We start from the raw sequence: 26417 nt of genomic DNA, 5'->3' as shown, positions 1-26417 counted from the left end.
TGGGTTCCTGCCAGGGCCGGGGTGGCAGAGGCAGGCTGCTCAGGGCTCCGCCCGCCCCCCCGTCCAAACCCCCCCTCCCCGCTGGGGCTGGGCCCTCCTCCTGCCTCTGCTGGCTGTCAGGTCTGCCCAAGGGCGGCCTAAGGGGCAGGTGCTCTAGGGAGGTCCGGAGTGTGCAGCTGGGTGCGGCTGGCTGAGATCATTCCCTGCCCTGCCTTGCCCTCTCCAGCCCCCCATGGGACCATCACTTACTCTGTAGGAGAGGGAAAGGATTGGAAATCAGGGGACTTGCAGTTTCTGCAAAAGAGAAACAGTTTAGCTAAGTCTCTTCCCGTCCCAGTGCTCTCAGATAACTGTCATCACTTCTGTTCTTAATAAGCAGTGAGCCACTGGGGCTCTCAGAGGAGGAGGAATATCTGAGAGCCAGGCTCACATCCGGGGCTGGTGCCGGGGCACCGGGCAGGGCAAGGTCAGCCAGGGCCATGCCTCGAGGACGCCCTCAACTCCCGGAAAGTGAGCCCACAGCGTGCGAATGAGAAAATGTCCGTATGTGGCTGCTGCAGGACAGGGAGCTGGGAGCTCCTTCTAGATCCTGGCACTGGACACCCGAGCAGCCGCAGGGGGGGCTGTGCTGTGCCTTGAAGGGTTCTGCTTGCTGGAACTTTCCCCTGCTTCCTGGTGTTGTCAGGTGAGCCTCAAACGCAGAGGGCAGCAGGGGAGGGCCAGCGGGACTAGGCCTGGGATCCCAGCACCACCCCTCGCACACTAGGAACCTGGGCCAATGATCAACCTCTCCTGAGCCTCAGTTTCCTCATCCAGAAAATGGGGATCACAATTACACTGACCCTCCCCCCCCCCCCCCCACACCCAGGGCTGTGGTAAGGATGGAAACAGATAAGACACATACAGCTCTGAACACACGCCAGGCACGTAGTAAGCGCTCAATAAATGCTGGCTGCCGGTGGCAGCGATTCACACTTCAGTCCCCCGCCCCAGTTCTGAGAGACTGTTCTGGAAGACGGAGAGGCAGGGGGTGCAGCCTGACTGCGGAGGAAAGGCTCCCTGGGAGGTGGCGGCTCCAGTCCTGGCTCTACCTCTTCCTGAGTGGCCTGGGGCAAGTCACTCCGTCACCTCTGGGCTCACCTCTTGGAGACTGGAGGCCAAAAAGGGTGAGCAGCTCTCCAGGGCTTAGGGGATCACGGTGATCTTCTCGGGCTCCCACAGCACACCCCCCTCCTTCTCCTCGGGGCACCCCACGTACCACCTGGCTCACTGAAGACCACCACCACCACCCCGCCCTACCACGTGAGCGCGGAATCTCTGTGGGGCACTGACCGTCCGCCACCACAGGGACGTGTGCGCGACTGATTCCGCCTTCACAGCGGAGGAGAAATTAAGAGGCTGGCCCGAGTCACCAGCTCGCAGGTGGTGCAGCTGGGGTTCACGCTTGGGCTACAGGTCAAAGCTGGAGCTCACTGAACTGTGCAGAAGGCTCCGCGTTCTTCTGGGCTCCTGGCTGTTTCATAAAGGCCCGGACTGACAGTCACTTGGGCCTCGGCGGTGACAGACCAACACCTATTCTGGTGAATTCAAATTCAGCTGTGCAAGAAAGCAAGGAGGTACCCTGCCTTAACGTAACCAAAGGATCAGAATTCTTTTCTCATCTTGCCCTGGTTGTCACTGTGAAGGCCGGCTTGCTGTGCCTTTTCTCGGACAGGGGCTGCTCATGACCACCCACGGCTCTAGCTAGGCTTCCTGTGGGTCCACTGGGGAAGGCTTTGGCTGCTCTGCTTTAAGGTACTTCGGGGAAGCCACCAGGGGGCGCCAAAACACCACCGGGAACCTCAGACAAACCTCCTCTGGCAGGTTGGGGCCTGAGGGGTACCTTTGGAGGGCCTCTGGTCTAAAATGGGGCCAGAACTCAAGAGTCTCTGGCTCTCAGGCTATAGTTCTACCTGCACCCCCGTTGCCGCTCCTGGAAAGACCACGTTCACCCTAAAAACACAGCAACAGCGGTCTTACTCCTCCGGGGCCATTGGAGCCAAGGCTGTAGGCTTTGGGGTTAGGGGGAGGAGGGAGAGACAAAGAGCCACAGACCCCTGAGATGCTCCTGAGGCCCAGAGGGAGGCCCCTGGAAGAAAAGGTCCTTCCCACTTCTGCCTCACCCTGACCCTCTTCTGATTCCCCGCCCCCAATCTCCTCCCAAGAACGCCAGCAGGGACCATGAGGAGCCCAGCCCAGAATACCCGCCGCCACCGTGGGCAGGAGGGTTGGGCGCCACAGTGTGTGACAGCCGTCACAGGGCACACTCACCGCTGGAGTTTTGGGAACTGCTATTTGTCTCTTCGAAGTGGTTTTGTGCTTTGCCTTCTACTCTCCGACTGAAAGCGCTTTCTGCTGGGTAGGGACAGGAGAGAGCGAGAGAAAGCAGCGGTGACTGGTTAGTGCTACGAGGCCCAAAGGGAAGGGCGTGACAGGGGACGTAGAGGCCAGGGTACCTCGGAACCGCCCTGGCACGAGGGCTGGCAGAGCCCGGGGCTTTATGCTGGGAACCTGCACGCTGAGGGGCCCCAGGAGCCCAAACCAGACCCCAGCTCCTCAGGCTCACCTGAGTCGCCTGATCCCCCGTCAGGGCCCCAAGAGACGCCCCCCACACTACCCAGAGGGGGCAAAGGGCCAGGCACGGGGGCGTGCGTGCGTGACCCGTCCGAGCGCGCACGGATGAAATCCAGCTGAGCGGGCACATGGCAGGTGGGCCTGGGTCTCCCACCTTTGGCTCCTCAGGAGCCGCTCTGGCGACACTGAGTAACTTGGACTTGCCGCCCCCACTCGTTCTGCCAGGTTCTGCTGCCTCAGGCTCCACACAGGAGCAGGCAGTGTGACAGACGGTGTCCTGGTGGAGGCCCTGGCAGAGGAGGAGGGCCAGATGGCCGACCCCAGCTCCCCAAGCCAGGCGGAGGGCATCCTTAGAGAGGAGGTGTGACGGGCAGAGTGGGGGCAGCCCCACACCCCGGGAGCCCAAAGACCAGGTGAGGCCTGGTCAGAGTTCATCCCGGGGAAGGGACTGGCTCCTCCAGTGATTCCCGGGGCACCTCCGCTTACAGGTGGCGCCTTTCCGGTGCTGTCTGGACACCCTGGGGTGAAGACACGGGGTCCAACCAGGAGGACACATTCCAGTCTAGTCCCCAGCCCCACCCCTGAGACAGAGTATCTGAGCCAGAAGGTAGCTCTGCTTTTCCCAGTTGCTCTTGGCACTAGGGCTGCTGGACGTTCCAGGAGATAAAGGCTCCTGAGAGCAAGTCAAGTTGGGACGAGCAGCTGACCCGGTCCTTAAGGGGAAACAACAGAGGCTCTGAGAAAGTTCCACCAGAAAGAGACCCATTTAGCTTTGTTTGACCCAACCTTCCCAAATACATTTAGCCACCGAAGCCCAATAAAAAAATAGCAGGTTTCCTAGAATCCCTCAAAAATGGCGATCCCCGGAACCCACTTTGGGAAATGCCACAGTCACCCAGACCACCCTATGTCAGAAGGGCAAGTGCCCAGACCCTGGGGGCCAGGGTTCCCGAAGATGACAGGGTAATGGGGAAAGAAGCCACAGGTGGCTCCTACAGGCCCTGTCTCCTGAGCCCAACGACACTTCCTGACATGGCCTCCTTTCTGCGGAGGCTATCGGTAACATCACAAGGGAGACCCACTCTTCAGAAGGTATCTGTAAAGTACCTGGGCTGACAGCTCCCCAGGAGCCCACCTCAAGGTACCATCTGTAAGTAGGCAAAGACCCTTAAGTCTTTGTCTAGCGGAGCGGGGTGGGGGGACTCTCATTTACTGAGCACCTGCTACGCACCAGGCATGGTCCGCACACCTTACGCCTGTGGTCTCCCACGGTCCTCCCAACAGCCCTATGAGGTTCACATTGTCATTCCCATGCTACAGATGAAAAGACAGGGGGGTGAGGCCATCCAGTTCCGGGGCTGGGTGTGCTCCTCATTTCTCCGATGGCAGAATAAGGAGAGTTCGTTCCTGAGGCAGATGCATCGTTCTCTTTAAAAAGATCTGGGGGTAAGGAAGTGATTCCTCTCTTCACCTTCACCCTTATGCATTCAATGGCTACCCATCTGTGGAGGGATTTCACGCAGCCTCACCAAGGTTACACACTCCTACAATTAGTCCCCTTTACCGCTCAGCCCATACTGCAGATGCAAATTTTGACCAGCGATCCCTGCGATCCCTGCGTCGGCACCTCTGGCCTGGAAACCAGAGGGTGGCGCTGTGGGTCAAGTCCCACGCACAGGCACGCACGTACACACAGAGCACGGCCTTCTACCACGGTTAAGGGCGAGGACAACTTCCAGCTCTGACAGGCAGATTCCTGTTCACAACCTGACCTCCTCTGCTCCGTGACCTCCACCGCAACTCTCCCAGGTCACACGAAGGCAGCCAGAAGCACAAGCCATAGCTTGCTGGACACTTACTCTGAGGCGCTGAGGTCTGAGAGCCGACATAGACCACGCGGCCCTTGCAGGCAATTTTCTGCAGAAACCGCAGGTGTAAAAACTCCCAGCCACAAGGTCAAGAGCAAAAGCAAGATCTACCTGAAAGCCAGGATCCCATTATTGAGTTGAGCCAATACTTATCATCAATGAGCCCACGGTGGCCAGTCTGTTTCCAACCAATTTATGACTACTGTTGCAAAAAATACAATGGCTATTGGCTTTTCTCAGCACTGTACCTGGAAAACCATTACCTTCAAGGTTGACTGACTGCTTACTCCTCTTTTGGAAGACCCTAAGCACAATAAGCCTATTTGCAAACGTTTTTAAGAACCAAATCTTTGCCCAAAATTGGCCTCCTGAATCAAAGAGTAAAGGCAAAGGACAACCACTTGGCTATTTCGCTCATCCAAGCTACTGGTTCGTGTAACAAAGTCCTGTTCGGTCGCTTGTGTATTTAACTGATGGCTTTGGTCCTCCTGAGGGCAATGAAAGGCCCACAGTCCCAGAAGGACCACATCATCATTCTATCCTACACCCCACACATCCTGGCAGTCAGTCCAAGGCTCATTCCACCCAGATATGAATCAGGAGTCCTGACAGCCACCACTCAGCATCCAGTGTGTCTTAATCCATTTTCCCGGGAGCAGTGGCTGCTGTGTACCTTTCACTGCCTGTCCACCTTCTGGAGCCAGAGCCCCTCTCTGCATGGACTCAAGAAAACACTGGAGCTGGCATCCACTGGTTTCCTGCCAGGCTATGGCCCAGGGAGGGGCTTCCCAGGTAGTACCAGGCAGGGGGAGGCTAAGAGAACAGAGCTTCTGGTCAACCACTCTGCTTCAAGGAGAGCAGCTCTTCCTAGAAATGAGTTTTTTAGATTGGGTTTTTCAGAAAGTTGGGGGATGCAAATTCATGCCAGGAGGGTCCAGGCAGGCAATGTAGATGGATGAACCGGGCTGAATGCAAGACAGACAACAATGTGATCACAATGAGGAATGACACCTGCCACGCGGCCACTGTGTTGGGGAGGCAGGAGGGAGTGGTAAGGACTGCGGGATACTGGACAGCTCTATTCAAGGGGGCCCTGTGGCTCCGCCCAAAGCCAACTGTTGCCCTCCAGGGGAGTGGGTCCAGACCTTCTGGAGGCGGAGCCCCTTTCTGCATGGACTCAAAAACACTGGAGACGGCATCCACTGACCTTCCAATGTCAGCTAGAAATCAAGCGCCTTATGTAAAATCTCCTAATGCTCAAATGTTGGCAATTAAAAATCAATTTAACACCTTGGGCCATGACTTTGGGAAAAATATTCTCCTACTCAAAAAAAAAAAAAAAAAAGCTTGCAAACCATCATATACAAACCCTCTGATTTAGGGTAAAAAAACCTAGCCTCAGAGAGGCCAGGTGGCTCACCAGGGTGAGAGCCAGCCAGAGGCACAGCTGGAACCCAGATCTGTCCCAGAGAGCCACGGGACTGCCACTCGCTCTTGCAAGGGAACAGTGACCTCGGGCACAGCTGTGGCAGGTGGAGAGAAGGGCAGGGAGTGGAGGAAGTGTGAAGGTAACATAGGCCATTGGTACCTGCAGTTGCCTTGCTTGCCGGAGATCCCGAATTTGGAGTGCGGAACGTCTGGGTTTGGGTGGCTGGAGGGGTGCGGTGTAAGAGGGTGGCGCATCGGACCACGGAGGCCGGAGCTTTTTTCCCCGACTGGTTCGTCTGGGTCTTCGCTGCCACGAAGCGTGGAGACGGGGAGACCTCCGGATGTGAACACTCAGAGCCCGTGTCTGGATCGTCCGGTGGCTCCCACCCAGGGGCGGTACCTGAGAGGGTCATGCTCTCAGTCCCCGTGGGCCCTCAGAGCCGGCTGAGTGAGTGGCCTCTTGGGCCACAGAACCCCACGCTCAAGGTTCAAAACCTCTTCTTCGTCCACAGGGTAGAGGACGTCACTTCTACTCAAAAGCCTAAGAAAGTCCAAGATTCTAGAACCTTCCCCAGCTTCTCCTAGAGGGAAGCCTGATCACCAGCTAACACTCAGAATTTCCCAGAGGCCACTGACCAGCTCAATGGGAAGTTCACCCATAACCCTTGACTCACCCAAGGCTCTCAGCGTCTATGAACGCAGCCTATGACTTGCGCTTGGGGGAACGTGAATTAGTCAACCGGGCACGAGAGCATTTTCTAGAACGTTGGCTCCTAAGCCAAGGCAGCCTGGCTCAGAAGTAATGACAGAAAGCGAACAGGCAGGGACATGCTGGAGTTGACTGGTGGTGGGGGGCGAAAGCAGAGGGGCTCAATGTCGCCTCAGGATTTTAGGGGAAGAGGCTCTGTGGTGCCTCCTGGGCACTGACGGTATTGTTGTCTTGGGGACACCGCTTAAGTGCACGCTGCCGCTTTAATTCAAGTGCGTGCAGCAGTTCCCTGGTGGTGTTTTGGGAAGTCTGGGTCACCATTTCCCAGAACCCCTGCCTCCCTCACCTGAATTCTCTGCAGGAGCTGGAGTCACTGAGAACCGGGGGCTGACCCCTCGGTGGCCTCCACGACTGCCCTGGCCGTCCTGGGCGGGCAATGGTCTGCCTCCTTCGCACTGCCCGGGGCCATACACTACCAGGTGGCCAAGCCCTGAACCTGGCCACACCCCCACATTTAAAACGGACAGGAACGGGGGCGGGGGGGTCTGCTCACTCAACTGCAACTCTTCCTCCGAAGGTGAAAAGGGGACCAGGCAGCATGGGAAGGGACTGCTTTGGTGCTGGCCAGGGGGCTCATAGATCTCACAGGAACTGGTACACACAACATCCCAGCCACAGCAGAGCTTCCCAAGAAGGCCGCTGTCACCGCCCCCCTGCATCTGGGGGTGCAGGAGGGGCTTCATTATACCCCTGCCCGCAGGACAGTATCCATCCATCCTGGGCTTCAGCCACTCCACCCACTGCTTTCAGAGCCAAAAAATAAAAAGGCACTTCCTGGGCCTCCACTGTCGGCCATTCCTGGCACAGATGAGGAAGCCCAGGCCCAGAGAAGCAGGAAGCAGGACTTTACCCAAGGTCACAAGGGAAGCCAGGCTTCGGTGCTTCATTCACCACCCTGAGACACTGAGACGAGCTCAGAGGATGGAGGCTGCCCCCTTGGAGGGTCACCTCCTCCTTCATTCAGTGGTGGCCACATGCCAGGAGCTGGGGGACCCTCCAGTCACAGCCCCCTAAAGCAGGCCCTCACCTGCCTGTCCGAGGAGGAGTCCCCAAGGCCGCAGCCCGCAGAGGACACAGGTCTGTCCACTCTCTGCACTCCCATTCTCCAGAGTCTGGCTTCCTTAATCCCAAACAGAGGTGTGGGTGGGGAACGACACTTCTTTATGTTTCCTCCTTCTCTCTCTCCCTTTTGGAGTCAAGGACCTTGGAGGTCCCAGAGTCCAATCAAAAGAGCAGCTCATCTCACGATTCCCAAACAACGTACACATCAGACTCCATGGCATGTGTCCAGAGTCATATCTCTGAGTTCCCTACTAACTCCCTGAAGCAGTTTGGGGACTAAGTATGGAGCAAAGTGAAGCCCCCTCTGGATCCCAGGTCCCTCACCTTTGGCCTCTGAGGTCTTGGGACTCTTTACTTGCTCTCTCTTGGCCTTTGTACCCCACCTGTTCCCCTTATGTCCACCAATAAAAGTGAGACACCCACCTCTGTGCGACCAGCCTCACAGGGATTTTGAGAGGATCCAAGAACACACAAAATCACAGAAGTACCTTGAATGGTAAATGAGAGCTCTTCAAATGTGAACAGCTGTTACTCGCACTTTTTAGGAATAAGGAAACTGAGACCCAGAATGTTTAATAAGTTTACAGTGGCATAGGAAGTCCATGCCAGGATGGCACAGGAGCTCATGTTTGCCAGCTACTTAAGGAGGCCTCTGCACAAGGCCATGTGGTCCCCTTTGGCCTCAACCCACACATGCTGGGAACCTGGACACAAGGAACAGAGAATTTCTGAGCAATACACTTGCTTTCTTTCTTAGGCCCCAGACTGTACCCTGAAGGACTGTTTCTAGGAGACCCTCTGATCAGACCTTTCCATGGTCTACAATTCCTGATGTCAAAATCCTGGCCATTTGTGTGAGAGACCCCTCGTTCCCTGTGGCAGGGAGCTCAGGGACACCCACGAAGCACATGATATAATAAATCTTCAGGCCTGGGACCTGCTCATCTCTTGTTTTCCCATTCTAGGACACTCTCTGTGTCTTCCAAGCCTCATGGCCTTTGCACATGCTATTTCCTCTGCCTGGAATGATCTTCCCTCCAATTTTTGCCTGGGTAACTAGTGCTGGTCCTGCATACTTCCACATGAGCATCACTTCCTCTCGTAACTGTCCCTGACACCTCGCCTGGTCATTTTCAGTCCCCCGTCCACTTCCCTTCTAAGAACTGATCACCACCTATGATAATGACACATGCTGTGGTCTTTTGGTTGGGGTCTCTTTCCCCATTAGCCTGAATGCTCTGTGAGGACAGAGTCTGCCAGTTAGGCCCAACCATGTACTCAGGACCAGGCACATTCCCTGATACACAGGAAGTGCTCAAGAGGTATTATGGAATCAGAGAACCAATGCCTCAATGTCCAGAAAAGCAAAACTCAGAACCACACTTCAACAGACCACAACAAAGATGGGATGCCCAGGAGGGGACATGAGAAGCTACCTCATGTGTTACCCTCCGGTTGGCCACAGGGGTCTATCTAAGGCAGATGGGCACACGGAGCTCAGAGAGGTATAGGCACCACTCCAGAGTCACACAGCAGGTACGGACCAAGCAGGATGAACTTCCCACACTCCTAATTCATTTCACTCAGCAGTTTGCTCCATCTGTTGACCTTCTCACATGGAATGTTATCAGGCTGGAATTCCTACCTGAGCCCTCACTGGGAAAAGAACAAAGAGCTTCAGACAGACTGGCTGACTGCCCTTATGAAGAACACACGTGAGATGTTTATATATAGGAGATATTTAAAAATAACAGCACGGTGGTCTCCCCTTTCTGTAAAATGAAAAATTCAATGGGAACAAAAAGATTCAGAGAATGTAAGGATTCGAGAAAAGTAACCACATAGACCAGGTGGTCTCCCTGAAACCTTCACCAGGCAGAGGAGGGTGAAGATGCATTTGAGGCAAATGGGAAGAGCATGCTCAACGGCCGGAGGCGGGAATGAACGGACGATGTGGTGCAAAAGGAGTCTAGGTTGGAAACACTTTCTCAGGGATTTCCGTCTTCGAGACAGAACCAGAGAACTTACACTTCCGGCCGTGATGGACTACGTGGTGTAGGGCTAGTTGTCCTCCTTCAACTATAAAGCTGGACAAAATACATAAAACAACAGTTTTCAGACGCTGAACAGTAGGCAGTGCGGGGTCGTGATTTACGACAGAAGACCTGATGTGAGATCACTCCAGTCTCTGCCTGGAGACCTTCTGGACCACAGCACAGGGGTGGAGCCCAAAGAAGGCACTGCAGTCTGGGTGAACAGAGGAGACAGTGATCAGGGTTCAGGGATTCTGACAATGGCTGGAATTGGCAGGACAGAATAACAAAAAGGGATGAATTAAAAAAAAAAAAGACCTCCAGAAATATGCAGAGGGGCCTCTTAAAGCGTCTGATGGGTGCCAAACTGATTTGTACAGAATGAACCTCTGCACAGCCTGGAAAGTAACAGCTTCTAGGGGGGGAGTGAGCCGAGAACAGATTCAGAAGTCTCACGAGAGTAGGAGACGTCTGAGTTCCCACCTGCCAGAGCAGACAGACCTTGCTGAACACCTCAAGCATTTAGTTGAAACCCAGAAAGGTCAGGCCTTAGGATTACTCTAACCCTAGAATAAGAACACTCTAGACCCACCCTAACAGTTTACACACAAGCCTTTGAAGTATGAAGCTGATCTGTAAGTAAATTAACTGCCTGCCAGAACAAAATTTAACACCTTTCAAAGAAAGATAACAAAATCCAGATGCTCAACAAATATCACAATGTGCAGCACAGAATAAAAAATTACTTGTGAGGCAAAGCAGGAAAATGTGACTAAATACTCAAGAGAAAAATACCAATCAACAGAAACATACAGAAATGACAGGAATGATGGAATTTGTGGACAAGGACCTTTCAACAGCTTTCATAAATATGCTCAAAGATTTAAAGGATAATATGAACATAATGAGAAAAGACATGATATAAAAAGGAACCAAATGGAAATTACAGAGATGAAAAACTAGGATAGCTGAAATGATAAATTCGCTTGATGATTTTCTAATAAGACAGACTGCACACTAGAGAAGAAAAGATCAGTGAACTTGAAGACAGGATACTAGAAACTATCCAAATTGAAGCTCGAAGGGAAAACAGGGATAGTAAGCCGAACAGACCTTCATCACCAAACAGTTTAACATATATGTAAACAAAATCTCAACAACAGAGGAAAGAGAGATTGAGTAATAAGAATATTTGCAGAGGGGCACCTGGGTGGCTCAGCAGTTGAGTGTCCGATTTAATTTAGGCTCAGGTCATGATCCCAGGATGATGGGCTCGATCAAGCCCTTGTGTCAAGCTCCACACTCAGTGTGGAGCCTGCTTAGCATTCTCTTTCTCTCTCCTTCTGTCCCTTTCTCTGACTCATGCTCAATCTCTCTCTAAAATAAAAATTTAAGAAAATATATTTGAAGAAATAATGGCTGAAATTTTCCAAATTTGATGAAAAATATAAACCCACTGATTCAAAAAATTCAGTGAACCCCAAACAGGATAAACACAAAGAAAACTACACGCCATAATCAAACTGATAAAAAAAAAACCCCAGTAATATGTAGATATATTTAAAAGCACCCAGACAGGGGCGCCTGGGTGGCTCAGTCGGTTGAGTGTCCGGCTTCAGCTCAGGTCATGATCTCGCGGTCCGTGAGTTCGAGCCCTGCGTTGGGCTCTGGGCTGATGGCTCAGAGCCTGGAGCCTGCTTCCGATTGTGTGTCTCCCTCTCTCTCTGCCCCTCCCCCGTTCATGCTCTGTCTCTGTCTCAAAAATAAATAAACGTTAAAAAAAATAAATAAAAGCACCCAGACAAAAAGACACATTAAATATAGAATCACAATCAGAATGATCTCTGACTTGTCACCAGAAACATAAACCAGAAGATAAAAGAGTGACACTTTTAAAGTGCTGGAAAAAAAAAAAAATCTCAACCTAGAATTTCATATCCAGAGAAAACATCCATTGAAAGAAACAGGTAAAATAAAAACATCTTCAAGTAAGAGAATCTTTCCCCAACAGACCTACAATAGAAAAAATGTTAAAGGAAGTTCTTCAGGGAATAAGGGAAAATGATTATAGATGGAATTCAGATTTATTATACAAAGGAAGGAAAAGCACAGGAAATGGTAAATATGTTAGAAAATATAAAAGGCATTTTCTCATTTCTTAATTAACAAATAACAGACTGTTTAAAGCAAAAAAAAAAATTATTGGGCTTATAACTTATGTAGACATAGATGTATGGTAAGAACATAAAGGACAGGAGAGTAGTAAATAGAAGTACACTGTTATAAGGTTCTTACATTACGTGTGATGTTATGAATTAAATTTATGATAGATTGTAATACATTAAAGATGTGTATTATAAACCACAGAGGAACCACTAAAGAAAAAGGGGGTACAGCTAGAAAGCTAACAAAGGAAATTTTTTTGGAAGTTCTTGATTAATATTAAAGAAGGCAAGAAAAGAAGAAAAAATGAACAGTAAAGAAGAGATGGGACAACTAGAAAAAAATATAGGGCAAAATATAAAAAATGTAAAAAATATGAACTACAAAATACAAAAATCCAACCATATCCATATGTAATATTAAATGTAAATGGATTAAACACTTCATTTAAAAGGCAGGGATTGTCAGACTAGAGAAAAGAGTGAGAACCAATTATATGTACATACTTCAAATAGAAAGACACAGAAACATTAAAACAAAAAGATCGAAAGAAATACACCATGCAAACACTAATTCTAAGCAAGCTGCAGCAGCTATATCAATAACCGATAAAGTAGATTTCAGCACAACAGGTATTACCTGTTAAAGAAATTAAGAAATAGGGGTGCCTGGGTGGCGCAGTCGGTTGGGCGTCCGACTTCAGCCAGGTCACGATCTCGCAGTCCGTGAGTTCGAGCCCCGCGTCAGGCTCTGGGCTGATGGCTCAGAGCCTGGAGCCTGTTTCCGATTCTGTGTCTCCCTCTCTCTCTGCCCCTCCCCCGTTCATGCTCTGTCTCTCTCTGTCCCAAAAATAAATAAATGTTGAAAAAAAAAAATTTAATAAAAAAAAAAAAAAAAAAAAAAAAGAAATTAAGAAATAAATAAAGGTACTGAACAATTTTTAAAGGGTCGTCAAAACATAATGGTCCCAAGTGTGTGCACCTAAAAGCAAGGTTTCAAAACACATGAATCAAAAACTGACAGAACTAAAGGGAGACACAGCATATCCACAATTACAGTTGCAGATTTTAATGTCTGTCTCTCAGTACTAGATAGAACAAGTGTATTTTTTTTTTCTAAAGCCTGAAAAGGTGTAGAGATTTGATTATTAACCAGCTTAACCTAAGTGACACTACACTCAGGGAATATTCTTTCCAACTCATTCTAAGAGGCCAGTTTTACCTTGACACCCAGCTGAGACCAGGACATTACAAAAAAGAAATGTACACTACTGGTTGGAATGTAAATGGCATAACCACTTTGAAAAACAGCTGGGTTCTTTCTTAAAAGTTAAATACACACGTATCATATGATCCAGCTATTCCACTCCTAGGTATTTATTCAAGATTAATGAACACATTTGTCCATACAAGGACATGTACACCAATGTTGAGAAGCTTTATTTGTATTAGCTCTAAACTAAAAACAACCCAAATGTCCATCCGTAAGTGAATAAAGGAAACTGTGGTATCTACATCTATCCAATGGAAAGCTACTACTCATCAATTAAAGGGAATGAACTACTGATAACATGTAACCATGGATGAATCTTAAAACAATCCATGGTGAGTGAGAGAAGCCAGACCCTCCCCCCACACATAAAAAGGGTACATACTCTAAGATGCCACATATGCAATATGCTAGAAAATGCAAATTAATCTATAGTAACAGAAAGAAAATCAGTGTTTGCCTGGGAATGGGAAAGTGGTGAGTAAGGGATTATACAAAAGCACAAAAAACCTTTAGGGGTGATGATATGCTCGTTATCTTAACTGCAGTGATGGTTTTGTGAGTGCATACATAGGTCAAAACTTATCAAACCGTACACTTTAAATACAGGCACTTTAGGGGTGCCTGGTTGGCTCAGTCGGTTGAGCGTCCGACTTCAGCTCAGGTCATGGTCTCGCAGTTCGTGGGTTCAAGCCCCGTGTTGGGTTCTGTGCTAACAAACAACTCAGAGCCTGGATCCTCCTTCAGATTCTGTATCTCTCTCTTTGCCTCCCCTGCTCATGCTCTGCCTCTGTCTCTCAAAAATAAATAAATGTTAAAAAAAATTAAATACAGGCACTGTATTGTGTAACAATATGCCTCAATATTGTTTAAAAAAACTTCACCAGAAGAATTTTATTTTCTTGATTATGATGATCATCATCATCAAACCACTGATTGAACATGGGGCTCTGCTAATTCTAGGATTGTAGCTCCCTATCCTTGAGAAATCAGTTGTGGGAGTGATATTAAAAACCAGGTGAAATCCTAGGGAGTTTTAGATAGGAGTGATCAGAAAATATGTTCTTGAGATCAAATAACTCTACAAACTACCCCAGGTCTTAAAATAATTCAGATGCCTTTCCAAGAAAAATAAGTTTCAAAGAAGAAAATCACTCTCCAAACAAAGAGGACACATTCCAACATTTTAAGTTTCTTCAGTTCATTTCAGAGTTGGACTTTCTGATACTCTTAATGTGTTTTAATAAAGTATAGGCATTGTGACTTATTTAAGAACAATGACAATAAATCAATCCATGTAATACACATTATCAGAATAAAAGATGAGAATCATAGAATCATCTCAACAGGTACAGAAAAAAACATAAAACACCTATTTATGACAGAAGAGTTCAGTAAACTAGGAATAAGAGGTAACTTCAACTAATAAAGGGCATTTATAAAAACCTACTTCAGCTAATATAATACTTAATAATGAAAATGATCGTCCTTAATGATGAAAAACTGAACCTTATGATTATGAAAAAGGCAGAAATACTCACTGAAGTTTTATACTCAACACTGCACTGGAAGATCCTAACCAGTATAGTGAAACAACAAAAAAATACAGACTGGAAAGAAGCAAAGTTATTTATTAGTAAATGACATCAGTATGTATACAGAAAATCCGAAGAAACTCATAAAAATGTTATTAGAACTAGTAAGTGAATTTAGTAAAACTGCAAGATACAAATTCAATATACAAAAATTATGTCTTTATGTAATAGCAATAAATAATTGGAAAACTGAAAATCATAATAGTGTCAAAAAACATGAAGTACTTAGAGATAATTTCATGAAATATGTACAAGATCTCTACTTTGAAAAATACAAACTATTGCTGAGAGAAAAAGACCTAAATACATGGAGAGATATACCATATTCATGGATTGGAATTGCCAATATTATGATGATGTCTATTCTCTCTAAATTGGTCTGTAGATTCAGAGTAATCCTAAACAGAATCCCAGTTGGATTTTTTGGTAGAAATTGGGAATCAGAAATTCCCCTAACATTTATATGGAAGAGCAAAGTTCCTAAAATTGACAAATATTCTTTAAAAAGAGCAAAGTCGAAAATCCGAGAGTACCTGAATTTAAGGCTATAGAACTCCAGTAAATGAGACCATATTGGCATAAACATAGATAAATAAATCGACAGAACAGAAATAAACTGACACATATTTATGCTTTCAACTGATTGTCAATTCAGTGCAATGCAATGGGGGAAAGGACAATCCTTTTAACAAATGATGGAACCACCAGATATCTGTATGGGATAAAATTAATCTCAACTCCTGCCTCTCACCATTCACAAAAGTTAACTTGAAAAGATCACAGACCTAAATGCAAAGGCTAAAATTTTAAAGCTTCCAAAAGATAATTAAGGAGAATATCCTCACAATCTTGAGGTATTTAAGATATTCTGGGTAGGACCCAGAAATCACTAGCCAGAGAAAAAATTGGTAAATTAGACTTTATAAAAATTAAAAACCACTCATCGAAAGATACTGTATGAAAATCAAAAGGCATGTTGAAGACTGCAAGAAAATATTCATAGTACATATACCTGATACAAGACCTGGCTCTACAATGTATAAAGAACTCTTACAATTTAAAAAAAAATTTTTATTGTTTATTATTTTTTGAGAGAGAGAGACAGAGAGACAGAGAGAGACAAAGAGAGCAAGCAGGGAAGGGGCAGAGAGAGAGGAAGACACAGAATCTGAAGCAGGCTCCAGGCTCTGAGCTCTCAGGACAGAGCCCAACGGGGGGCTCGAACTCATAGACCGCGAGATCACAATCTGAGCTGTAGTCAGCCGCCCAACTGACTGAGCCACCCAGGTGCCCCAAGAACCCTTACAATTTAGTAATACAAACAACCCAACCACAAAATGGGCAAAAGACTTTAGACAATCTCCAGAGTAAAATACACACATGGCCAATATGCAGATGAAAGCGTGCTCAACATCATTGGTCATCAAGGAAATACAAATTAACACCACAATGACCAGTAAGCACTCACCAGAACAGCTAGCATTAAACAGCCCATCGCCTACAAACTCTGGCAAGAATGTGGAGGAAGTGGAACTCCCATATGTGGCTGGTGGGAGCGTAAGATGCTACAGCCATTTTGGAAAATGGTGTGTAAGTTCTTAAAAAGGTAAACACACTCTCCCCTATGACCTAGCAAGTTTACTCCTTGGTATTTTACCCATGAAAAATAAACACATATGTCCCCAAAAAGCCTCCTACAAACACTTTCATAGCAGGTTCAGTCATAAGAGCCTAAAATGGGAAACAACTGAAATGAACAAGCAAATGGCTAAACAGGGGTATTTTCATACAATGGAATACTGCTCAGCAGTAAAAAAAAGAAAGAACAACTGATACATACAACGTGTATGTGTCTTACAGACATTATGCTAAGTGAAAGCAGCCAGGCACCAAAGAGGATCATCAGATGAATCCATTTGTAAGGACTTCCTCTGCAGTGAGCACAGATCCTTCTGGATACTCTCACCAGACCCAGGGTCCTCAAGCCCTAGCCCTGGGTACCACCTGATGAAGCCATCCAGTTCAGCCCCTAATTCTACACAGAACCCATCGGCACCCAAATCTCTAGATCCAAAGCCCACTGGAGGGGCTGTTTCAACCTCAGCAAACTAATCCTCTGTTGGATCTAGCCTAAATCTCTCATCTCCTCCTAGCCCACATATCTGGGGATCTAAGGATGGAGCCCCCTCTGACATCCAGGAGGGAAGCTGGGAAGTCAATCAGTGGTATCAGGAGAGCGGAAGGCTGGGCTGTCTCAATGGAAGGGCCCTTAGAACTCTCTTCCTCCCAGGCCAAGGGAGAAGGGAGAGATTGAGGGCCAGAAACAGGATGGGGCCCGCCCAAGGTCACGCAACCCTGCAACCCAGCTGATTAAACCCAGGGCTTCTCAGTCTCAACTTAGCATCCCTTCCCCCTTTTTACCTTTTCCACCACCAAGGGCAAAAACGGAACTGTCCTGTCTAGTTGGCCATCGCCTAGCCTGGATTAGGCCATGCGTTGGTTCGGACTGAAGCTGTATCACGGGTCACTGGCTCCGGAGTGGGGGTCTCAGGAACCACAGGATTCAGAGGTGCTTAGGGGTGGGGCCGCTGGAGGACTTGGATGAATGATGCCCACCCTGAGTCTACCGAGGGAGACTCAGGCTTTCCTGGCTGAAGGGTGGGGCTTTCCCAGCTAATCCAGCTACTGCGGTAAGGTGGCCCAGGTCAGGCCTGGACACCTAGAGGCTGCCCCAGGCCAAGCCCACCTGTACATTCACCCTGCCCTGGCAAAGCCTCGGCCTGTGGCTGGCCCACCCCTCCCTCCAACTCCTCCAGGCCCCAACCAGAGAAGGTACTCACTGATGGGGGCGTGTAAGGCCACGTGCTCCTGGTAGGGCGTGTAGTACTTGTACTGCTTTCCGCAGAATTCACAGGTGTAATTGCCAGTTTCTGTCCAAGGAGAGGCAAGTGTGGGAATGGGCACATGACCCCCAGCAAGCAGCAGCAGCATGCTCCCTCCCCTCCGGCTCCCCTCATCCTGGGACCAACTACAACAGAGCCCACTGGAGTCAGCCTGCCTGGGTTCAGCTCCCAGCTCCTCCTCCATGTCCAGCCGTGAGACCTTGGGCAAATCTCTTAACCTCTCTGTGCCTCAGTTTTCCTATCTATAAAACGGGGGTAATAATTGGACCACCTTGTAGGATTGCTGTGAGGATTAAATTTATACGTCAAGTGCTTAGAACAGTACCTGGCACACGCCGTTTCTCCGTCCACACTCCCCCCCTAGACCCTGGTGCTCAGGAAATGTGTGGTGACCAGTGCCAACCTCTCGCTCAGCCCTTCTGCGATGGCCATGCTTGGGTCCCCTCATCTCCAAGACCTTCCCCGCCCCCAAGCACCCCCACCCCCCCGGCAGAAGGGGTCACGTCTTCCTCTCAGGCCCCACCAGACTTTATCTTTACCTCTCTTTGGGCACTGCCTAACTTCTTTCTTCTTAAAAATTTCTGATGTAATATTGTTCACTGGGGGAAAATTATAAAATACTGATAAATACAAATACAAAACTTAAAGAGTACGAGAAATTTCAATCATCTGTCGCCCCCAAACAAAGAGCAGCAGCTGCCCCCTGGGGTGGAGTGTGCAACCTTGCCATCCGCCCCCGGGGCCCACCCCTCACTCCCATCTCCTCCGGAGCGGGCTCCTCTCCCTGACATCAGCTGTCTAGCTCCGGTGGGCCTTGAATTAGCCAGCCCTGATCCGTATCCTCTTTGTAACCTGGTGTATTCAATCGACGATACTTTGTGGACATCTTGCTCAATCAATAAACATCGATCCCTACTGCATTTATTGGCTGTATGGTTCCCTCTGGACTTTGAAATCTGCTGAGCCAGTCTCCTGCACCAGGGGATGTTCAGATCGTTTCAAATTTTTTTCCCTTACCAAAAAAAAAAAAAAAAAAAAAATGCAGCGATCCACATCTTTGTAGAAATGTTTGCACATTTGCTCATCATTTGTCACATCGTTGCAAAGTAAAGATTATTGTGCATAATCTTTCATCATTATTTCCTCAGGATAAATTGCGGGCATGCATTTTTAAGGCTTTTGATAACCACAGCACCAAGTACATATCAAAAGGTTGGGCCAATTTTTATCCCAATCAGAAAGCTGTGCCTTATAGGGAGAATTCTATTGCACTGCTGGTTTTATTTTCCATTTGTTTTGAGTTCTAAGGAAATTGACTATTTTTCATGTTTAATTAACTGTAGTTTTTCTTTCGTGACTTTCCCATTTGAGTTTACAGCCAATGTTTCCATAGGCGTATTTACATTTTTTTAATGGCTAAGAACTCTGCAGATTAAGGACATCAACATTTTGCTCTATATGTCACAATTATTTTTTCTCAATTTTTTAAAATTGTTTGTGGTCTTTCTCTCTCAATACAGATTTAAACTTTTTCATAAATAACTTTTATAACTGATTCATGAACACCAGAAAAGATAGACGATTTGCTATTTACAGGCTTCGAAGTTGTTAGTTAGATCAACCGTATTAATTATATTATTCAAGCCCTACATGATCCCGTTTGTCTACCTGCTCTCTCCAAGACGGTCATGATCAACCTTTCCATTTTGTCATATTCCTAAATGTATTTTGTATTTTTAGATGTGATGTTGTCTGCCGCATTTAAGCCTCACGAAATCAAAACTGTCAGTGTTAACTAACTAACATTACACGATTTTCTAACACGGTGCTTCTCAAAGGGTGGTCCCTGAGCCAGCAGCACCGGTATCGTCTGTCAAACTGTTAGAAATGCATATTCTCTGAGACTTATCCAAGACACTGAAAGCAAAATTCTAGGAATGGGATCTAGCAATCTGTGTTTTAACAGTCCCCCTAGAAAACTGTGATGCAGAGGAAAGTTTAAGAACCACTGCTCACACTTCTAATTATACTCTTGTATTAGTTTGATGGACATTCATTCCAAATAGTTACTTTCTAGGATCTTTCTTTCTACTTGTCTGCATGTGCCTGAAAACACTTCCCTAAACTGTCTTGGGAAAATTCATTAAAAAGATACTTTGCTAAATGTCAGCCGAAAATGATGAGCAAAAGCAGTCATGGTTCCTGCCTTCAAGGAGCTTACAGTCTGGGAAAGGAGACAGAAAAATCAAATAATCACACAAACTTAACACTGCAACCACAAGAGGGGCTCTTAAAGGAGACACTTACAGTGCTATGAAAATCCTAACAGGGAACTCAATTTAGTTAAGGAAGCAAGAGCGAGTTCCCTGAGAAAGACAAAAGATGAGGAATTAACTAAGTGTGTTGCTAATAAACCATTATTTCAAATTAACCTGAGAATCTCTGTCTTCTAATGAAAGAGATTATGCCATTTGCTTTTATTTAAAGCCATAATTGACTTGGTTTTACGTGTTTTATGTTTTCTTTTTTTTCGTGCTCCACCTTTTCTGGTTTCCTTTGTTTCAGTTGTTTGATGAATGAAATCTTCTCTCTGCCTTTCCATTATTCTCCAATATTCCATTATTTTCCAATATTCTCCTTTGTTTTACATAGCATGTAAGATACATCTGTCTGTTACAGTTAAGCAGAAAATGGTAATTTCAAGTCTATTACCATTGAGAAAGGCAGTTTAACTCCATGCTTCTCACACTTTTGCATGTTTAAGAATCATCTGGAAAGATGGTTACAACACAGATTGCTGGGCTCCACCCCAGAGATTCTGAATCCGTGGCTTGGGGGTGGAGCCTAAGAATTTACATTAAAAAAATTTTTTTTAATGCTTATTTATTTTTGAGAGGGAGAGAGAGAGAGAGAGAGAGAGCACAAGCGGGAGAGGGGCAGAGAGACAGGGAGACACAGAATCCAAAGCAGGCTCCAGGCTCTGAGCTGTCAGCACAGGGCCTGACACAGGGCTCAAAACCACCAACCACGAGATCATGACCTGAGCTGAAGTAGAACACTTAACCGACTGAGCCACCAGGCGCCCCAAGAATTTACATTTCTAATAAACTTCTATGAGATGCTGCTGCTGCTGGTCTAGGGCCCACACCATGGGAAGGGCTGGTTTAACCTACCTCTACTGTATCCTTCACCTATTCCTTCCTTCTCATGTTTTTAAAATTCATTTTTAGTATTTTACAATGATCTTTGTCCTTTGCATTCAATTTTATAATCAGAGTCCAACATTTTAAACTTAGCTTCTAGCTTATCTGGTTTGACCATTTACCACCAGTCCTCCTGAGCTAGGACTTCATTCCTGACAATGGACTCTTCAATGTGCTTAGTTCCCTGGAGTGTGTTTTTTAAATTTTCTGAAGATGGGTACATAGGAGAAATAGTGGGTTTGGGGGCCCTCACTTTCCCCTTTACTCCTAAATTTTAAGCTGTCTAGATACAAAATTGTTAAGATTACAACCTTTTCCCTTCAAAACGTAGTGTCGTCTTCGGACATTTAGTACCGTACCCAAGTCTGAGGCAAGTCCCCCCTGGGTTCATCTTGGATAACACCTGGCTTTTCTTATGTCTAGATGCCTGTGTATTTTTTCTTTATATTTACAGTTTAAAAAATCACTAAGATCTATTTAGTTATGGGTCTCTTTACATGGAGACAGGTTACACCACAATCATCTGTCATCACCTGAAATACAATGAGCCCTTAAATCTGCACACACAGGTCTTCCTTTAGCAAAATTTTCTTCTATTGTATCTTTGGAGTATTGCTTCTGTCCCACCGGTACAACACCACTAATTATCTGAAACTGGCTCTCCACGCTCTGTATTTAGCTTGTTTTCCTTTCCCCTGGTTATCTTGATCCGTTCAGATTTCTCATCCCCATAACTAATTCCATTTCTGCAGATCAATTCTGCTCTTTACTATCTATACTGTAGGTTTTAATTCTGCGCTTCTATTCTGTTTCTCTGTAGTCCTTTACGTCATTCTTTTCTCTCTGCCTCTTCGTTCTATCCTGCTGCTCTGTCACCACACTTCAGGATCCTCTTTCACACGGGTCATGCTGTGGACTGAACTGTGTCCCCCTAGCTCCCCAAATTCAATTGCTGACGCCCCACCTCCCCAGGTGATGGTGTTTGGAGACAGGGCCTGTGGGAGGTAACTGGGTTGAGATGAGGTCATGAAGGTGGGGCCCTCATGACTGGATTGGTGCCCTTATTACAAGAGACACCAGGGAGCTTGCTTCCACTGGTCTCCCATCATGTGAGGGCACAGACAGAAGGTGGCCATCTGTGAGCCAGGAAGAGGGTTCTCACCAGAACCTGACCAGGCTGGCACTCTGATCCTGGACTTCTAGCTTCCAGAACCGTGAGAAAATAAATTTGCTGAAGCCATCCAGTCGGGTATTTTGCTAGGACAGCCCAAGGAGAGTGAGGTAAATCATATTTTCTTATACTTGATTATGGTTGTCACAGAATGTTCTTCTAGATTTTGTAGTAGGGTCATCTTCAGAGGTATGCTTGTCCTCAGAGTCTCCTAAATTCTGTGGAATTTTCACAGATTCATGGTTTGGGGTTTTTTTTTAATTTAAAAAATTTTTCAAGTTACTCTTCCCTATCCACATTTTTAAAAAATCAAGTAAACTGCAGATGAATTCAGACTTACTGTTTTCGATAGACATGAGTGAACTGTCCTTGACCCTCCCATTATCATCGTAGTCATGAGCATGGGAGACCAGTGCCATGGTAGTTATTTCTCAGATCTGCAGCAGGAGAGCAGCTGACATGCAAGGCCCCTAGGACAAACTCTCTCTTTCTAGAAGGATTCCTCTGCTCTGTCATGGCTCCAGCTTCTTCCTCCCTAATTCTCCAATTTGCTCAGATGATGCGGATATGGAAGGTGTACTTCCCAGCATGCACTGCTTCAGGGTCTCTCCTCTTCCCAGACCAACAAAACTCTATTGGTGGTGCGGTGTGCCTCTCATGGCTCCTCTCACTCTATGCCTTCTCATTTTTAGAGTTCTGTGGCCTTGGGCTGCTTGAAGCCCAAGCAGCAGCGTTCTTACCTCATAAGGCAGCTCCTGAGTGGTGACGGGAGATGGTCACACTATTTTAGCAATCTCCGCTCCATAACGTCAAGCTGGGAGCATTCAGGGAGCCAAACCCAGTTCCCTTTGCTCAGTGCAATTCCCAACTGCTTATGGTGTGTGACAATTCCACCGGCCGTCTGTCTGACTCAGTTACTGATCTACAGAACAAGTTCCATCTAGTTCTGTACCTTCCTGGGTAACAGGTACCACTTATTTACTAATGCCTTCCGTGTGTGCCTAAAAGACTACGCTAATTCCTGTGCAAACATAACCTCATCTCATCTCCACGACAATCCTGAAAGAACTGTCACCACCCCATTCTCGAGTTAAGGAAAGCGTAGATTAGGGAGATTATAGAGCATGTACGCCCTCACGCAGGTATTAAACGTAGAGCTGGGGTTCATAGATGGGGTGCTCTAAAGCTCTTACAATCGGCCGTCTCTCGACAACACCACTCGTGTGTTAAGCCCTGGATGCAAGCCAGGTGCTGGGCCAAACACTTCCTGCAGGCATCCTCCAACAGCCTTACAGAACAGATAGACGCTCTTGTCCCCAGCTTACAGATGAGTCAAAGGACACTCAGAAGGGGGATAAAGTAGCTGGTAAATTGGAGATGGCAGCATTCAAATGTGGGCCGGATTCCAATTCTACTTTCATAATTATGATGCTGCAGACAGAAGGGCAGTGCTACCCCGGGGCGGCTGGCAGACAGTACTAACGTGGCAGGTCACAGACCCCGCTGTCCCCGTCCTGTATCTGTCTATGAATGTCCATCATAGAACGTGTCTGATTCCCATGTAGGTTTCCCCACGGTTTAACTTATAGCAGTTTCAGTGTTGAGGGTTTCATCATTTTCTGAGGGAAAAAGAAAACGTGTCATATGCACGGTAAACACATGACAAGCGCTACGCTAACCGCTTCGCAAATACTGCTGCCTCTCCCGTTTCTGGAGTGCTTTAAGAGTTAAGACAAAGCAGGCTCATCCTCTACCACGGAGGAGGAAGGACGGAGAAACAGGATGGGGACCGGACCAACAGCTTCCAAGGGTCAGGGCCAAGCTCCACCCTTTGAAGAGCATCCCCAGCTTCCCTGCTTTAGCTCCTCGACTTTCCTTGCCTTGGATTTCCTCATCCTTTCATTTAGTGTCTGTGTGTCTATTCTGCAAGCTACCTTCAATCCTTATTGTAGTGAGGCAGAGTCGACAAAGGCCTTTTCCTGTTGGGTGGTAAGCAAGGAAGGGGAATGTGAATTCCTGAAGGGCTGGGCCAGACCCCTCTCACTCGTGAGACTCTACGCAATCCATTCTTCTAGAAATAGCCAAAATAGTCTTCCTAAAGTGCAAATCCGATCAAGTCCCTTCCCCATGTGGTAAACTCTCTGGCTCCTTGTCCCTCAGAATGAAGTCTAGATGCCTTCCTCTGGCATTCAAGGCTCTCTCTCAAGACTTCAACTCAGAATTGATTTGCCTTTCAATTCCCAGAACAGGCGCTGCTCTCCCACTTCCGCCTATGACGCAAGAGCTCATTCCCCACCCTCGTCCCCAAGCAGAAGCCTCCAGGATTCCCGCGGCTGGCCAGGTACTGCGCCAGCCCCCATGGCTCCTTGCACTTCAGATTATGCTGGAACTATCTGCTACTGACCCACTGCCCCCTCCCTGTACCCAAGGGCAGGGCCACAAATGCCCCGCCCACTGCTGTGTCCCCACCACACTCAACGCCAAGTATGCCGAGAACAGGCAGGCCACTGTGTGACCCCCGCCCTCAGGGGTTTACTTGGGACAAGGACAGAGTGTCTACATGTGGCTCCCCTGGACAGCTTCATTTGCTGAGGAACCCCTTCAGATGACAAGTTATTTTCCGAGCACCTACTATGTACCAGGCACTGTGCTAATAGGTGATTTACATTCACGATCTCATTTAATCCCCCAACAAACCTTCGGGGAAATGTCATCCTCATTGACATGTAAGGAGCCGAGGCTCAGGACGGCTAACAGACTACCAGGGCACCAAGCATGTGCTCCTTTCACTGCCCTGACCGTGACCCTGTGCTGTTCTGCTGCTCCTCAAAAGCTAAAGTCCTAAGACTGGCCCATTTGACAGGTGGGCAAAGTGAGGTCTAAGGAGGTCAGTGGTCACTGGCCAGCACCACTGTTTCAGGGTAAGTGATGTCACCCTCTTCCAATGGCAAGACTTAGCCCTCAGCCAGTCTCCCCCCACCGGCCCAGCCCAGCCCAACCCCAGAGAGAGGCCCGCATACTTGGCCCGATTTTCTGGAACGGTTCCGGGGGTTCCTCCTTCACTTCGTCAGTGGCCACGACACCTTGGTCGAAGGGGTCTGTGGGAGAACACACAGCCCTTAGCGCCCTGGCAACCAGGTCTTGGGAGTCCGGCCGGGCACAGGGAAGTAAGCAGCCACCAAGGACTTACCTGCCCGATTCTCAGGGGCCCCTTCCACACTAAATACTGCACCCGGGCAGGAGGCAGCAGCCGCAGAAGGAAAGAAGCAAACGGGAGGCCTGTTAGTCCCTGCCCACGGCTGCCTCTGCCCAACGCTCCCAGCCTCTGGGGCCCAGGAGAGCCTACCCTGGCCAGCATGGAGGCCCCAGAAAACCAGGGGCCACAGGAGGGCACATCCCAACTGGGACACAGACTGCGCCTCCATTCCCCATCCACCCCACGGGCTAGGGTCCAACCCAGAGGCGGGCAATTTCTGCCTGGCCTGTTTCTGGGTCGCCAACAGCTACTTGAGGGGCCAGGGCAGGAGAAAAAAAGGAAGAGACCAGTAGGAAAAAAGAGGCGATGTGAAAAGGGAAGCCAGCGGGAGTGAGTGGCAGGGCCTGGTTGTCACAGCCTGCGACAGGCTGGGGATGTGGGGCTGGAGTGGGAGCCCCCCTCCATCCTTTCCAGGCCCAAGACCCTATTTCTAGGATTGAGATTCTAAAAATAAATTACCTAAATTTATTGTTCCAATTTCTAACTCTATAACTGAAGACACTAAAATACCATCATTCATTTTAAAAAACTGGTTTAATTTCATCAGAGCATGTGAATACTCAGTATGAAACTGTAAAATGCATCGATATGAAATTGCTAAAATTCGACGGATTTTGACCTACAAAATGCAATTTCACTTGGGTTACCCTAATCAGAAGTATGTATGGAGTAGGACGGGGACCTTCTCTCTCACAGAATCCTCAGGGTTCGGTCACTGCCCTCCTGGTCTGACTGCCCTCTGACCTTCCTCTGGGTGGGAGGAGGGCGGGGACAGCTGGTGGGTGGGGTGGCAGGGGGACAAGCAGCCCTGGGGGCGGTGGGGGGGGGGGGTGCTCCTCTTTATCTGACTCTACTTCCCGGCAGTGAGGGGCCTCACTCACCATCCACCGCGTGCAGGTCCCGGTGCTCTTGGAAGCAGCTGTAGTATTTGTACTTCTTCCCACAGATGTCACATGTGTACCTGAAATTGTCTGCGGGGGACAGAGAGACACGTGTAGTTACCAGGACTTCGGTCACTCGGGTGGGGTTTCTTTGGGCCAGCTCATCGGCTTCACGACCCAAACATGAGACTAGCCCAGACTAG

At 47.9% G+C, this 26417-nt stretch overlaps 1 protein-coding gene across 5 annotated transcripts in view; it reads right to left on the bottom strand.

The window, feature by feature from the left end:
- ZNF618 (zinc finger protein 618) overlaps nt 1-26417 on the bottom strand; it is a 185122-nt gene that overhangs the window by 20343 nt on the left and 138362 nt on the right. For 2 of the 5 annotated variants that reach the window (XM_060608917.3, XM_060608918.3), the window contains 6 exons: nt 26215-26304; nt 25268-25303; nt 25098-25175; nt 17641-17730; nt 6070-6309; nt 2311-2394 (listed from right to left, as the gene is read on the bottom strand). In XM_060608917.3, the coding sequence (XP_060464900.1) occupies nt 2311-2394; nt 6070-6309; nt 17641-17730; nt 25098-25175; nt 25268-25303; nt 26215-26304 (618 nt within the window). Of the gene's footprint in view, nt 1-249; nt 295-2310; nt 2395-6069; nt 6310-17640; nt 17731-18242; nt 18303-25097; nt 25176-25267; nt 25304-26214; nt 26305-26417 lie in introns of all 5 variants that reach the window. The other 3 variants (XM_060608915.3, XM_060608920.3, XM_060608919.3) reach the window with 3 other exon arrangements.

Source organism: Panthera onca, chromosome D4 (assembly GCF_046562875.1).
Source record: "Panthera onca isolate mPanOnc1 chromosome D4, mPanOnc1 haplotype 2, whole genome shotgun sequence".
Lineage (NCBI taxonomy): Eukaryota > Metazoa > Chordata > Mammalia > Carnivora > Felidae > Panthera > Panthera onca.
Note: the sequence above shows the minus strand (reverse complement) of the source record. Positions and strands in the feature narration are given on the sequence as shown.